This window comes from Gracilinanus agilis, chromosome 5 (genome assembly GCF_016433145.1).
Source record: "Gracilinanus agilis isolate LMUSP501 chromosome 5, AgileGrace, whole genome shotgun sequence".
Lineage (NCBI taxonomy): Eukaryota > Metazoa > Chordata > Mammalia > Didelphimorphia > Didelphidae > Gracilinanus > Gracilinanus agilis.
Genome location: NC_058134.1, coordinates 309,805,374 through 309,821,268, shown reverse-complemented (window position 1 = coordinate 309,821,268; position 15,895 = coordinate 309,805,374). Strand labels below are relative to the sequence as shown.

General features: G+C 49.2%; 1 protein-coding gene across 1 annotated transcript in view; it reads left to right on the top strand.

Annotated features, from left to right (window-relative positions):
* The window catches only part of ZC3H7B (zinc finger CCCH-type containing 7B), a 75,581-nt gene that overhangs the window by 28,593 nt on the left and 31,093 nt on the right, over window positions 1-15,895 (top strand). Inside the window, exons 7-12 of the mRNA XM_044677406.1 lie at window positions 58-114; window positions 8,379-8,421; window positions 10,503-10,729; window positions 11,336-11,666; window positions 12,565-12,623; window positions 13,948-14,047. Of these exons, the coding sequence (XP_044533341.1) occupies window positions 58-114; window positions 8,379-8,421; window positions 10,503-10,729; window positions 11,336-11,666; window positions 12,565-12,623; window positions 13,948-14,047 (817 nt within the window). The remainder of the gene's footprint in view (window positions 1-57; window positions 115-8,378; window positions 8,422-10,502; window positions 10,730-11,335; window positions 11,667-12,564; window positions 12,624-13,947; window positions 14,048-15,895) is intronic.

The following is a 15,895-nucleotide window of genomic DNA, read 5'->3' as shown; positions in this document are numbered from 1 at the left end:
CCCCCCATTTCTTTCTCTCCTTTCCTTCTTCCTCCTCCCTCTCCTTCCCCCTCACAGGAATTGGAAACCTTCTCACTCCTCAGTAACGGCACATCGGCTCCCTTAGCAGATCAGGTAGGATGACACCCCTCACCCTCACCCCTACCCCCTCCCTGTGCCGCAGAGACCCTGCCACCCAGACTCAAGAAGGAAAGTGAGTCTTAATCTATCTCTCCCTCAGCCCATTTTATTTGCTTTGATTTTTCTGACTTGCATTTTAGGGGAAACGGACACATTTGGAGTCTGAAGATCTGAGTTCAAGTGTTAACTTTTTCACTTTGTAGCCACAAGCCCATGGACTAATCATTTCTCCCAACTGAGCCTGTTTCCTCTTTTCCAAAATGAGGATAATTATGCTCACCCCACTCCTTCCCCAGGAGAGCCCCTTTGGAGCCCTGGAATTGGACCCTTTCTAGACTGTGCCCTGAGACTTCCTGGGAGTCACTTCAGGCCCAGCCTGGGTTGTGGTGGAGGAGGGGAAAGACTCACCTAGGCTCCGCTGGTCCAGGTCCTAGCTTTCCCGGCACACAGCTAGGAAGAAACCAGGATCCTAGAACATGGACTATCCAGGCCGGGAGGAAGCCTAGAACAGGAAGTGTCAGGGCTGTGGTGAAAAATTATCACACCAGTACAGCCTCCAAGCTAGTAGGTTTATTGAGAGGGAGCCAGTCTCACAGTAAAGCCGGACTCTGGTCAATGCCAAGACCAGAGACCCCAAGCCTTAGGAGATGGTCTTTTTTAATGCACAGAAATCTGATGCCATGGGGTCGGTCGTAAAAAAGACTGAAAGTTCGATCAAATTTTTTAAATTTATTTTTTGGTTTTTATTTTTATTTTGAATATTTTCCCATAGATCCATGTTTCATGTTCTTTCCCTCTCCCCAAACCCCCCCTAAGCCCCTTAGCCGACGCCCAATTCCCCTGGGTTTTACATGTATCACTGATCAAGGCCTAATTCCATATTATTGATAGTTGGACTAGAGTTATTGTTTAGTGCCTACATCCCCAATCCTGTCCCCATCAGCCCATGTGTTCAAGCGGTTGTTTTTCTTCTGTTTCCACTCCTGCAGTCCTTCCTCTGGATGTGGGTAGCGTCTTTTCCATAAATCCCTCAGAATTGTCCTGGGTCATTGCATTGCTGCTAGTACAAAAGTCCAATACATTCAATTGTGCCACAGTGTATCAGTCTCTGTGTATAATGTTCTCCTGGTTCTGCTCCTTTCACTCTGCATCAGTTCATGGAGGTCTTTCCATCAATCAAAATTTAGAATAGAATGAATACAAATTCTTTCTCATGGGCAAGTCTTGATTAAGGATGTGAGTGCTGACTAAGCTGGAAAGTACAAAAATCATCACTCTTGGTGGTAGCATTATGTTTAGTGTTATGGCTGGCCTTTCCAAGACCTCTGCAATAAGGGGTCAGGGGCTCACTGTTTTGTGCTGATAATTAGGATTTAATACTCAGAGTCAGCAGTTAGATGGCCAATATTTGCACCCAAGAGCAGCCCTCCACCTCCCTTCTGACTTTCTGGCATACACAGAGAGGGGTGAGGTGAGCTTAGTAAAAACTTTTGGGTTCCAGGCTTAAAGTTATCAACTTGCTTGTCAGCAAGATTTGATGTCACCCTAAGCTGTATTTTTCTTAGCTAATCCTCATAATTCATATAAAGCAAACTATAGTATTTGTGTTTTAATCATAAAGGCTAGTACTATTATAATCAGAAAAGGGGGTAGGGTTTTCACACTCACAGGGCGGAAGGGGGGCTTAAAATTGGGTTTCAGGACTGAGAGGGAGCTTAGAACAGGGGGCGTTGGCTGGGAGGGGCCTTGGAACAGGATGTGTCAGGGTTGAGAAGGGCCTAGAACAGGAAATGCATGAATTTAGAATAGGTAGACTGGGAACCTGAGAACCTGTAGTCTGCCCTCAGCTTGGCTGATCTCTCTTGGGCCTGATGCTGCTGACTCTGCGGCTGCTGTGTGGTGTCCTCGGGCCTCGCCTCCTCCTCATGATCTTCTTAGACTTGGCTTTTCTTTTTCCTTCTCCCACAGCCTGGGGGTCTTCGTAGCTCTCTCCTCTCTCCCTTGAAGGATCTCGTCCTCTGTCACCCTCCATTGACCTCGACTCTGGTGCATACTCTTTCCTCTGTGGCCAGGCAGAAGGCATCTGGTCCTTCTTCCACGTGACCACCTTTCAGCAGCTCCCGGTCCCCCCATCTTGTCTTACCTGAGTGAAGCATCCTAAGCCCTTTGGTGGAGCCTTGTACACAGATGGAGCGGTAGGGCAGAAAGATCAAGGGACACTTTCATTTCAATTCTGCCTCTGATATTTGTCACTTCTGTGTCTTTGGGTTGGTCATCTCTTCTCTGGACCTCCAGGAGGCTGTCAGGAAAGTCCATGTATTATAATTTTCCACATAATAAGTTTTCTTAAGATCCAAATTGTCTTTTCGTATTGTTCATTGTGGTAAGAGGATGCATAGATAAAACCGAAATCCCCCAACAAAACCCAAACTGACATGACATCATCTGCTTTCATCTGCTTCTGACTCCATCAGCTCTTTCTCTGGAGGTGGATTGAGAGCATCCTTTGCCCCAAGATCCTCAGAACTGTCCTGGATCATTGTCTTGCTAAGAGTAGCCAACTCTATCACAATTAATTGTCCCACCATATTGCTGTCACTGTCCAGTGTTCTGGTTCTGCTCATTCCACTCTGCATCCTTCATGTAGGTCTTTGCAGCTCTTTCTGAAATCCTCCTGCTCACTGTTCCTTACAGCACAACAATGTTCCATCACCATCATATACCACAGTTTGTTCAGCCATTCCCCAACTGATGGACATCCTTCAGTTTCCAGTTCTTTGCCACCACAATCAGAGCTGCTAGGAATATTTTTGTACAAGCAGATCCTTTCCCATTTTTTATTATCTCTTTGGGATACAAACCCAGTAGAAGTGTTGTTAAAGAATTTATAGCCCTTTGGGCATAATTCCAAATTGCCTTCCAGAATGGTTGGATCAGTTTGCAACCCCACCAGCAATGCATTAGTATTCCAATATTTTGCTGCATCCCCTCCAACTTTTATTATTTTCCTTTATGGTCCTATTGGCCACTCTGCTAGGAGTGAGGCGTTGCCTTGGAGTAGTTTTAATTCACACATTTGAGGGATTTAGAATATTCATAAGATTATTGAGAGCTTTGATTTCTTCATATCCTTTTACCATTTGTCAGTTGGGAAATCAACTGGATTCTTATAAATTTGACTTCATTTTCTTGAGGAATGAACCCATCAGAGAAATTTGGTATAAAATTTTTTCCCAGTTTGTTGCTTTCCTTATAATTTTGGTTGCATTGGTTTTGTTTATATAAAACTTTTTAAATTTAATGTAATCAAAATTATTCATTTTACATCTTACAATGTTCTCTGTTTCTTGTTTGGTAATGAATTCTCCTCTTCTCCCTTGATCTGACAGATAAACTATTCCATGTTCCCCTAGTTTACTTATGATATCACCCTTTATATTTAAATCATATGCCCATTTTGACCTTATCTTGGTATAGGTGTGCATTATTAGGCTATACCTAGTTTTTGCCTTACTGTTTTTCAGTTTTCCCAGCAGTTTCTGTTAAATTATGAGCTCTTATCCCCCAATCTGGGATCTTTGGGTTTATTGAACACATGTTTGCTGAGGTCATTTACCCTAGTCCAGTGATGGGCAAACTTTTTAAAGAGGGGGCCAAAGGAAAGAAAATGCTCATCTGTCAGTCTGCTTCTAAGGCAACTCTTTCGAAGTTTCATTGTATTGTATCCTACTCGTTGTATTCATCAGATTAGGAATAATGTCCCACCGCTGCTGGATAGAATATTTCAGGGGACCGCATGTGGCCCACAGGCCGTATTTTGCCCATCGCTGCCCTAGTCTGTTCCATTGATCCTCCCTTCTATCTCTTAGCCAGTACCAGATTGTTTTGATGACCGCTGCTTTATAGTACAATTTGAGATCTGGTACTACTGGGCCCCCATCCTTCACATTTTTTTCTCATTAGTTCCCTTGATATTCTTGACCATTTATTCCTCCAGATGAATTTTGTTATTTTTTCTGCTCCATAAAATAGTTTTTTGTTAGTTCGATAGCTATGGCACTGAATAAGTAAATTAATCTGGTCATTTTTATTATGTTAGCTAGTCCTACCCAGGAGCAATGAATGTTTTTCCAATGGCTTAGTTCTAATTTTATTTGTGTGAAAAGTGTTTTGTAAGTTGCCAATATATATATAGAAATGCTGATGATTTCTCTGGGTTTATTTTGTATCCTGCCACTTTACTAAAGTTATTGGTTATTTCCACTAGCTTTTTAGTTGCTGATCTAGGAGTCTCTAAGTAGACCATCATATCACTGCAAAGAAGGAGAGTTTAGTTTCCTCATTGCCTGCTTTGATCCCTTCCATTTCTTTTTCTTCTCTAGTCGTTATAGTTCTAGGACAATGTTAAATAACAGAGGTGATAATGGGCATCCTTGCTTTACTCCTGATCTTATTGGGAAGGCTTCTAACTTGTCCCCATTTCAGATGATGTTTGCTGATGGTTTTAGATAGACAATACTTATCATTTTGAGGAAAGGCCCTTTTATTCCTCTGTTTTCAATAGGAATGGGTCTTGTATTTTGTCAAAGGCTTTTTCTGCATCTGTTGAGATAATCATGTGATTTCTATTAGTTTGGTTATTGATATGATCAATTGTGCTGACCATTTTCCTACTCTTAAACCAGCCTGGCATTCCTGGTACAAGTCCCACCTGCTCGTAGCGAATGATCCTTGTGATCTCTTTGCTAGTGTTCTCTTTTAAGATTTTTGGATCTCCGTTGGTCTGCAGTTTTCTTTCTCTGTTTGTGGTCTGCCTGACTTGGGAATCAGTACCATATTTGTGTCATACAAAGAATTTGGTAGGATTCCTTTGCCTATTTTGCCAAATGGTTTATTTGTGTTGGGATTAGTTGTTCTTTAAATGTTTGCTAGAATTCACGGGAATCCTTCTGGCCTTGGAGAGTTCACTGATGGCTTGTTCAATTTCTTTTTCAGAGATGGGACTATTTCAGTATTCTATTTCATCTTTCATTAATCCGGGCAATTTATATTTTTGTAAATATGCATCCATCTTTCCCAGATTGTCGGATTTCTTGGCGTGTAATTGAGCAAAATAGCTCCTAGTCTCTTCTTTCCTTTTTTAATCAAATTAACCAGTGCTCTGTCTAATTTTTTCCTCAAACCAGCTCCTCGCCTTGTTTTAGGAGCTCAGCAGTTGTCTTGCTTTCCATTTGATTCATTCTTTGGATTTGTAGAATTTCTCATTCAGCCTTTAGTTGGGGATTTTTCATTTGTTCTTTTTATGGGTGTTCTAGCTGCTGCCCACTTCATTGGTCTGATTTCTCCCTAGTTAACCTGATGGAAGTGGTAGGCGATAGACATTTTCCCTGAGTGCCGCTTTGCATCCCATCGATTCTGCTCCATCGGTGCCTCACTGTCATTCTTTTTGAGCATTTCTGCTCTCTGAGTACATGTGGGATCCCCCCAAGAAAAGCGAAGCTCCCTGCAGGCAGGGACCATTTTATTGGGCCTTCCTGCCCTCAGAGCCACATTTGCTTCCTGCTCAGGGGTGGCCTGCATGAATGGCACGTAGTAGGTGCTGAGTAAAAGCTGGCTGGATTGAATCATGTTAATTGATGCTTGTTTAACTGAACGGAGGGGGAGGGGGAGGGACAGCCCTCAGAGACATTATGATCAAGGCTGGGAGTTTCCCACCCTTTTCATGTGTTCATTCGTTTACAAGAGATAATATTTCCAAAGTGCTCCATCCAGTGTCTGGCATGTAGACATGCTGCATGTAGGCGCTCTGTAATTTCTCTGTTAGCCTTATTGCCACGGAAGCCACTTTGGAATTTGCAAGGGCCCTGGAGCGGTTTGCCGTCGCCGTCTCCAGATGAGGATGCCGAGGTAAAGAGGGCATGCGGCTGCTGAAGGGTCCTCAGGCCAGATGTGAGCTGAGGAAAGTGAATCTTCCTTTGCCGACTCTGGGCCCGGCACTAGCCGGTGCACCACCAAGCTGCTTCCCCCAGCAGGAGTCAAATGGGCTTTGGTGCTTCCTCAGTCCCTGGGCTGAGGGAGAATGAGGCACCCAGGCGAATGCCGGCAGTCTGGGGAGACAGTGGACGGTGCCTCCAACCGAGAGCGAGTGCGAATAAGGAGGAAAGCCTTTGATTTGGGCCGAGGCTCCTCGGATCTAGGGCAGGACATGGTTCCGGTCAGCTTCCTCTCCCCTCCCCAGACAGTGGAAGATCAAAGAGGCTCCTGCTTGTCTGACCCCCTCGTTTCACTGATGAGGACACTCGAAGGAGCCAGCATCGAGCGCTACCCCTTAGATCCGGGGCAGGGCCAGACCTCAAGTCAAACAGCCTCGAGTTCTAGGTTGCCCTCCCACGTTTACTAGCTATGTGACTTCACCCTATTTGCCTCCATTTCCTGCTCTATAAAATGAAGTGGAGAAGAAAATGGCAAATATCTTTACCAAGAAAATCCCAAATGGGGTCCTGAAGAGTCACCAAAGAAGAAGGAAGGAGGACATCCAGGTGGAGGGGCTGAGGTCCAGGGCAGTACTGGGAGGAGTCAGTCAGAGCCAAGGGGGGGTGTGCTTTAGATAAGAAAGCTGAAGACTTGGCCAGGGACCTTCCTCCTTTCTCCTTCCATTCAGTGCCCACTCCTGGGAGAGCAGTTGATCGTCCCCAAACTGGAGAGCCACACCCGGGTTCCATGTTAGCCACCAAATCAACTGTTTTCATGGCAGAGAATCCCAGTCATTCTGGGGCCATTGAGTCTCTCCCGACTTGAACATCCTTGACAAGTCTCTGTCTGGTTCTGCTTGGCTGCCTCCTGTGACGGAGGATTCATTGATTCTGTAGAGAGTCCACCCCCCTTTTGGACAACTCTCATTGTTCAGAGTGCCGAGAGGTGGCCCAGCGGACAAAGCGCCAGACGACCTGGAGTCAAGAAGTCCCGAGTTCCAGTCTGGCCTCAGATTCTCAGTGGCTACGTGACCCTGGGCCAGCCACAGAGCAGGAAATGGCAGACCACTCTGGCGTCTTTGCTGGGAAAACCCCAAATGGAGTCCCAAAGAGTGGGACGGGATGGCACGGAGCTGTTTGGAAGCTTTCCTTTCCCTTGATCTGAAATCTCGCACATCTGCCGCTCCTGCCCTCTGAGCCCCCAGCCCTAGAAGGCCCTTGGAACATGCTCTCCTTGGACTCCATAGGACAATCTCTTCTCTTAGATCCACAGGGAGGGGCAGGGCGGCGCACCACAGAGGCGTCCTCCTTCTGACCCCTCCTCGCCGGGTGGCACACTTTGGAGTCCCAGGCTTTAAGCTCCTCCAGGGCAGACCCTGAACAAACAGACCCTTACCTTATTGTGTATTGGCCTCAAGGCAGAAGAGCAGTAAGGCTAGGCAATGGGGGTCAAGTGACTTGCCTAAGGTCACACAGCTGGGAAGTGTCTGAGGCCGGATTTGAACCCAGGACCTCCCGTCTCTAGGCCTGGATCTCAATCTATTGAGCGACTAGCTGCCCCTTTTCATTTTTGTCATAAATCCTGCACCTAGTACAAGGCCTGGCACACAGGAGGTGTCTAATAAAGGTTCACTGATTGACATTTCCTTCAAAGGTCATTTAGCCACACCTCTTTCTTCTGCTTTGATTTTTTTTTTTTAACCTAAGTTCAAGGCTTTGATTTTTCTATGAAAATTCATTGTAAGAGGCAGCCAGGTGGCACAGTGGATAGAGGAGGGCCTGGGTTCAAATCTAGCCTCTGTCACTTCCTAACTGTGTGACCACTTCCCCAATCATCTAAGCCTTGCCTCCTTAGAATTGGTGCTGATAGGAGAAGAGGGTTTTAGAGGAATTCTTGGTACTCTGTTTGGCTCCTCATTCCAGCCTGGCAGGGAATTTGGGGGTGTTTGTCCTGTTGTGCCACACGTGGTCTTCCACAGCTTGGCATTCAGCTTGTTACGTAGCCCTTAAGGAGAGATTCCCTGGGGCATGGACTCCCCTCGCACCCTCCCACGGTGTCCCAAGCCTCCACAGCATGGTCGTCCCAGCCCTTCTCCTCATCTTTTCTATGACTGCTCCCTGAGAGGCCCCCTTCCCCCCCAACCTCGACCTCGTCATAGGGCATGAAATGAGATTCTGTGATGAGGAGGAGCAGCGGGCTTCCTTCCCCTGTGTCAGGAGGCCGCCCTCCTGGGGAGACGGCCAGGAATCCTCCCTGAGATCACCATCTCCTCTTTCTCTTCACAGGGAACGACCAACGGGCTCGGGTCTATAGATGACATCGAAACAGGTAGAGTCGCCTTTCTTGGACTGTGGGGGCGGGAGGGGGGCAGGGAGATGAGGCAAGAGAAGGAGCCTCAGGACCAGCTAGAGATTCCCCTTGGCCGAGTCCACCCTTAGGAAACCTGTGACCTGGGCTTGATATCAGGGAGTGCCTTTAGTGTTCCCTCGGTTGCCCAATGGGACCCCCCAGGGAAGAGGAGGTACTTGACATCCCTGCCCTTCTGAAGCAAAAGCTCTGGCCCGGATACCCTGCTAGCTAGTCTAGCAGGTAGATGCTAGACTTGGAATCGCAAAGGACCCGAGTTCAAATCCTCCCTCAGATAATTATTAGACACGGGGCAAATTGCTTTACCTCTCTGTACCTCAGTTTCCTTGCCTGCCAATGGGGTTGATAATTACGTCTACCTCACAGAGTTGTTGTGAGGCTCAAATGAGATAATATATTATACACAAAGCACTCTGTAGACTTTCACTCGCCAAACATTTATTGCCCTTAAAGCCATGTGTAAGTGTTAGTGATCACTCAGAAGCCCCAGCACATAAGGGAGCTCATCTTAGCCTTGGTCTTACCTACCGTGCCCCAGGCACTGGACTAGAGCAGCGAAGTGGTGCCAGGTGCCAGGTGCCAGGCCCGGAGTCGGGGAGACTCTTCTTCCTGAGTTCAAATCCAGCCTCAGATACTTACTAGCTGTGTGAGCCTGGGAAAATCACTTCATCCTGTTGGCCTCAGTTTCCTCATCTGTCAGATGAGCTGGAGAAGGAAATGGCAAAGCACTCTGGTATCTTTGCCCAGAAAAGCCCAAACAGGGCCATCAAGAGTCTGACATGGGAGCCTGGTGGGGTGATGAGCCTTGCTTCTACTTGCTGGCCCCCCTGCCTTCCCTTTCCACCCTCCCTGCTTGCTCAGGCTGGCCCGGCTCACCCTGGGAGAGAGAGAGAGATGGGCAAAGAAGAAAGGCCCCAGTGTCCTCTCTTCCCATGTTCAACCAAGTCCCATTGAAAATGTTTTTACTGCATTCTCCATTCTCCCCTTTCATCTTCGCTGTCCAGTGTGTAGCTCGGGCCCCCATCGCCTCGTTCCTGAACTGCTTTAAGTCTTCTCCTTGGTCTCCCTGCTTCCAGACGCTCCTCTCTCCAGTCCCTGCTTGCCCGTGTCCCTCTGTCCCTTTGGTCTCTACGTGCCAGGACCAACGACTGTCCCTCCCAGTCTGGTTCTACCTTCTTGTTCTTGGTCCATTTCGTGGTCGTTTCCTCTCTGAAGTCAAGTTCTAGCCAAGCTCGTTCCCAAAGTTCCGTATCCCACCTCTCTGTGTTCTCTGGCCTCAAGCCCCCTTCAAGGCTCGGGCTCCGGTGCCTTTTCTACAGGAAGCCTTTTCTACAGGAAGCCTTCTCGGGGTCCATCCTCGGGTGTCGCTGCTTCCCTCTCCCCACATGAAATGACTTGGTTTTCACTGCCAAGACTTCAGATCTTTGACCAGCCTCCCAACCCAGAAGGCCAAGATGGGCATCGCAGAGTCTTATCTGGGTGTGAAAGCAGCCCATCACCCAATATCTGCCTCCTTTTATCTGACCACTTTAAAGGGAAAACCTGGACAAACAACAACATGCCACATCAAGGCAAGGCTTTCAGTAACTCGACCCCAGGCCGTTCTTACTCTTTCCTTGGCACTTCCTTTGGAAATGCCTCAGTTAAGAACTACTACTTGGGTCTCTTGGCTGATTGTTCACGTGAAACAGCCTCATGGCGGCTCCTGAGAGGAGGTGTTCCCAGTGCAGGGCGGGCCACAGGACACGGTCCTCACGCTGGCAGCCGACTTTTCATTATGAGGGCCGGCTTGGGGGAGTAGCTTAGAAAGGGGAGACACCTACGCAGTTGGTATTACTTGCCGGGGAAATTTTGTGTCCTTCCAGTAAAACGTGAGGAGCTTGAAGGCGAGGACTCGTTTCATTCTTGTCTCTGAATCCTCATCCCCTAATATCATTCCCGGCCAGAACAACTGAGAAATAAATGCTTGCCGAACTGACTTGCATTTTCTGCCCCCTTCCCCAGAGGATGCTGAGCCTTCTATATATCTTCCTCTTCCTCAGACTGCTCCATGGATCTGAGATGTCTCACAGCCCCAACAAGCACCTCCATTCCTGGATGTGATATCACCCTCCTTTCTGAGCCTGAGGCCAAGGGCTCCACCACCACCCTTTTCCCTCCCACCACTGACCTGCTGTCCCCTCCAGATGGAACTGGACCTGAGAGCATGGAGGACTTCTCTGATGGAGATGTCTTTGGGCCAGAACTGGACTCACTGCTGGATTCATTGGTGAGATCTGCCGCCCATTCCTCTGCCCCCCAGGAGGAGCAAGGAATGCCCTCCATGTCTCTCAGTACAGCGGCGTGTCCTGAGCCAATATGCCTGTTATTGCTTGGGCTTCCAACTGATTCCCAATCTATTATCTCATTAGTCCTCCCATTCTCCTACTGAGGTACAGCGCTCCTCGGGAAACTAAGGGCTGGAGAGACAAAGTGACTTGTTTAAGCTGATCCCTCATCCGGGACCCAAAGCCGCGGCCTCTGGTCCAGGCTGCATGCTTGAGGGAAGGGCACCAGGGGAGTGGGGAGCCAGTCTATTTTAGAGTACCCCCATGATTCATTAGCATGATGGATTAGGTAGATGGCTGGATGGGTGGATGGATAATGATTCTCTTTCAAACTCAGCAATCTCTTTGTTCCTCTTCCCCATCTTCTCCCTCCCTTTCCCCCTTTGTCTCCTTCCCTTTTCCTTCTCTCTCTTCATCCTCCATCTCTTTGAACTCTTTTTATCTCATCCAACTCTTTTTCTCTTCTTGGCTCTCTCTGTCTCTCCTCTTCCCTTCTTCCTCTTGGCCCATACCTCCCTCCCTTCCACCTCTTGCCAACCTCCTTGTAGTCCCTGGTACAGGGCTCCATCCCAGCTACCGTACCCAGTGAAATGCCTCAACGGATCCCTGTGTTCCCAGGCGGGGCACCACTCCTGCCCCCTGTGGTGAGCGTCACCATCCCCGTCTCCAATCCCCTGCCCCCCGCATCCTTTGGCCTCGTCATGGACCCCACCAAGAAGCTAGCCTCCTCTATGCTGGAAGCCTTTGACTCCCCAGCCTCCTCCCTGGACACTTTGGATCCTCTGGACCTGCTTCCATACACAGACACCCACCTGGAAGCCCTGGATGGCTTCGGGCCTGTCCGGGGCTCCCTGGACACACTTGATTCCTTCACGTTAGGTAAGCGCACCGAGGGCGTGTCAGGAATCCTACACTTTCAGCTCAGAAAGACCCTAGAACGTGGGATGGCAAAGTTGGGGGGGCTCTCGAACCCAGACCTTCTGACCTTAGAACATAGAATATAAGTGCTAGGAGGAGACCTAGTCTATGGAGCTGGGAGGGCCCTCAGGACCCAGAAAGTCAGAGCTCGTAGGAGCCTTCGAGCAGAATGTCAGCTACGGGAGGAACCTTGGAAATCGTCCAGTTCAGGAGGAACCTGAGGCTCTTTGTCAGAGAAGCTCAGACAGTAAGCTCGTGGCCAAGCTTGGACTCACACCCAGGTCTCTTGAGTCCTCAGAGCATTGCTCTTGCCCCCCTTCTGCCCTTCCTCTCTACCATTTTGTGTGTATAAATGCCTGAGGAGCTCCAGAAAGGGAGATCAGTCATTTATTTGTGGCTCCCACATTAGTCTGAATATAGCGTGCCCCAGCCTAGGCTGCCCCCTTAGAATCACAGCAGCCATATAAAGTCTGCTCTGGTTTGAAGCCAGGCCAGCTTTGAGGGAATTTCAGCCTGAGAGAAGAGCTCCCCAAGTCTGTGTGAGTGCCAGGCCCGTGCCCTGCCCTTTGGCAAGGCAGCGTCAGGAAACGAAAAGTCCAGATGAGGGAGCTGGGCTCCAAGGACATAGGCTGGCTGTGGAGCTCCCACAGGCTGGAAGCGTCCCTGGAAGCGTTTGAACCCTGCCCTCTGGCATCACAGTGGCAGTTTCTGAGGGTTGCCTCTTGGGCCCCACAGTGAGGCATGAAAGGACTTGGACCAGGGTTAGCAACGAGCCAAGGAGAACCCTCATGCCATGCTTCCCTTCACCCAGGCCTCCTGCAAGGGGAAAGTAATGCCCATTTCTCTTCCCCCTGCCTAGAGGAGCCCACCTCTCAGGACCTTCGGCCACCCAGCAGCAACCAGAAGCCACTCCCTACGGTGAGTGACATTCCCCGGGGACAGCTGGGCGACTGGGGGGGGGGACAAGTCCCTCTCAGGGCAAGGGGGGAATCGGGAAGGAAGGAGGAGCGAGAAGCTCGGGTCTTTCTTTGTCCTGCTGTGGAAAAACCAAGTTAGAGCCTTCCAGTGAGGAGGCTGGCACTGCCCAGATCCGAGCGCACGGTCCCAACGTGCTGAAGCTCAGAGGGGTCTTGGAGGCCATTCTCTGTCCTCTCTCCTTTTCCAGATGAGGAGATGGAAGGGGCTTGTCCAAGGCTGATGAGGAGCCAGGCTTGCTCAGTACCTAGCCAAAGGCTCTTGAGTGAAAAGAACATTGGCCTGGGGTGGGGTGCATCGGGTACTACATTCCAGTCCTCATTCAGACCTAGGGAGAGAGATGGGATTGCCTGGGATTTCACTAATAGGAGGAAATCCCAGGTGAGGTGACTTCCTCTACCAAGGCAGCTTGGCACCTTCCTTATGATTTGTAGTCTTGGATGGGGCACCTGGGTGGCACGATGGCAAGAATGCTAGGCCTAGAGTTGGGATGACCTGGGTTCAAAACTGGCCTCAAGACACTTTCCAGCTGTGTGACCCTGGGCGAGTTATTTAACCCCATTCATCTAGCCCCTGCCCTTCTGTTTTAGAGGTGTTCTAAGAAAGTAAGGGTTAAAAAATGTAATTTGTAGCCTTAGAGTCTTAGGCAACTGTCTGGGGCACAGAAAAGTTAATTGACTTGCCCTAGAGCCATGATGGGGAATCTATGGCACATGTATGTGCCAGAGGGCATGCAGAGTTCTCTCACTGTTGCCCCCGCCAGAGTTAGTTACCAGAAAGGCAGAGGGAATGGGGGGAGAGGCTCCCGGTCACTTCTCCCGCCCCTCTGCCCCGTAGCCCAATGGGAGGCTTCCTCCCTTTCCGTCTGGGGTAAGAAGTTTTGCCATCACCGCCCTGGAGTCACAGTCGGTATGTGTGAGAGGCCAAACTTGGACCCAGGTATTCCTCAAACATGGCTGGGTACAAATCTCTCCCCTTTTCTGGTTCCAGGTTCCTCCTCCATGAGAGGAGAGAGTCAGGTTTCTTGACCAACTCTAGGTCTAACATTCTTGAGTTCTTCCCATTCCCTACCTGGATTTCACCACTGGAGAAAGGATCTGGGCTGAGAGAGAAAGAAGGGAGCCAAGGTCTTGGATCTGTAGCTGGGCTGGCAGGTTACACTAAGGGGATGCACTCAACTTTTTCTTCCCCATCCTATATCTAGTCCGCCAGCCTCGGTAGCACAAGTCACTCCCCTCTGCCCAAGGTGGCTGACCTCCTGCCTCAGCAAGAGCCTGTCATGCCCAATACCACCCTCCTCGTCAAGAACCCCCTGGCTTCCACCCACCTCTTCAAACAGGCCTGCCACCTCTGCTATCCTAAAACAGGTAACGTAATACCCTCTCCCCTCCCTCCTGCCACCCTGCTGGCAGAGAATCTGAGGTTTTGAGAAATCATGGACTCTTGGAATCCCAGACATCATCAGCCTTTAGGACCACAGGCTCAGAGAATCGCAAACATTTCATAGCCATCGACCTAGAGTCTTGGAGAGACCAGCTCAGAAGCCGAGAATCTTGGGATCATCGCCTCTTAGAATCTGAACTTCATGTCCGAAATGGCAGAGATTAGAGGTGGGCTAGTTCAGTGCCCCTCCTGGGGCCTGGGTGACTTTGCTTCCAGGGACAGAATTAACTGCTTCCTGAGAGGCCACTTGCCCATTGCCAGACAGCGCCCTCCCTCTTCATTCTTTTGAGCTGGAACTTGCCTCCCCCTGTGTTCCCATCTCTAGAAATCTCTAGAAGGATTTATTAAGAGGCTCTTCTGTGAGCCCAGCCGCTTTAGTTCAAGTTGTTGGAGGCCCAGGCTGGGGAAAGGAGGGGCCTGGATCTCATTCCTTCTTAGACAGCCTCAGCTGCCTCCCGCTGCTGGTCACCCAGATGTAGGAGGAGGTAGGGACCAGAAGATGGAGGACTAGGCAATGAGGGTCAAACCTCCTGGCAGCAGGAAGGCCTTGCTTAGCATATGCTACTGAAGTTTGGACAGGTGCCCCGGAGAGACTGGGTAGTACCTGTTGTGGTTGGGGGCTGCCAAGGAAGCTCCCCAGAAGGAGTGGCCTGGCTAGAGGGGAATGAGGAAAGAACACATACGTGACCTCGGTGCCCTATGGCTGACCACTGAGTGCTGAGCCTTCTGTCAATCAAAGAAAGATTGGCCATTTGCCCTATTGAGCATGAGCCGCCCCTTAGGACAAGTTCACATTGAAAAATGTAAAATAGTTGTTCATATATCACCTGCCATGTGCCAAATGTTGTGCAGGGCACTCTACAAATATGACCTCATTTGATGTACACAACCCCGGTAGGTAGGTAGTTGCTATTATTATACCCATTTTATACTTGAGGAAACTGAGACAATAGAGGTTAAGTGATTTGGCCAAGATCTCACATCTCTTAAGTGTCTGAGGCCAGATTTGAACTTATCTCCCATCTCTAAGCTCAGGTGTCTACCCACTGAACCACCAACCTGGCCAATCCCTCTATCATTTCTTTTCTTTTCTTTTTCTAACCCTTACCTTCCATCTTAGAATTAGTACTATGTATTGTTCCAAGGCAGAAGAGTGGTAAGGGTGGGCAATGGGGGTCAAGTGACTTGCCCAGGGTCACATAGCTAGGAAAATGTCTGAGGCCAGATTTGAACCCAGGACCTCCTGTCTCTGGGCCTGGCTCTCCATCCACTGAGCCACCCAGCTGCTGCCCCCTTCCCTCCCCCCCAATCATTTCTAATAGTACAATAGGATTCTATCACATCCATATACCATGGCTTGTTTGGCCATTCCCAGATGGACAGGCATCCCCTTAGTTTCTCATTTACTGTAGTAGAAGAGCTGCTGCCAATGGTTTGTACTTCTGGGGGCTCTTCTTCTGGCTTTGATCTTGGGGTTTTGGCCTACCAGTAGTGTCACTAGGTCAGAGTTTTGTGGTTTGGGGGACAGGTCCGAACACTTTGCAGTGTGGCAGCATGGAATTAAGGGGCCCATTTTCCCACAGCCCCTCTGTTTTCGGTCACCTTGGCCAGTCTGACGGCAGGGAGGTGGGATCCCAGAATTCTTCTGTTCCTTTCCCCAGGTATTTGCAGCTTTGGCATTTTTATGAGGTGATGGGTTGGTCGGATTCCTTCCTTCAAAAACCACCTCTTTGCAGCTTTTTGGGGAATGGCTCTTCTGATAAATGTGAATC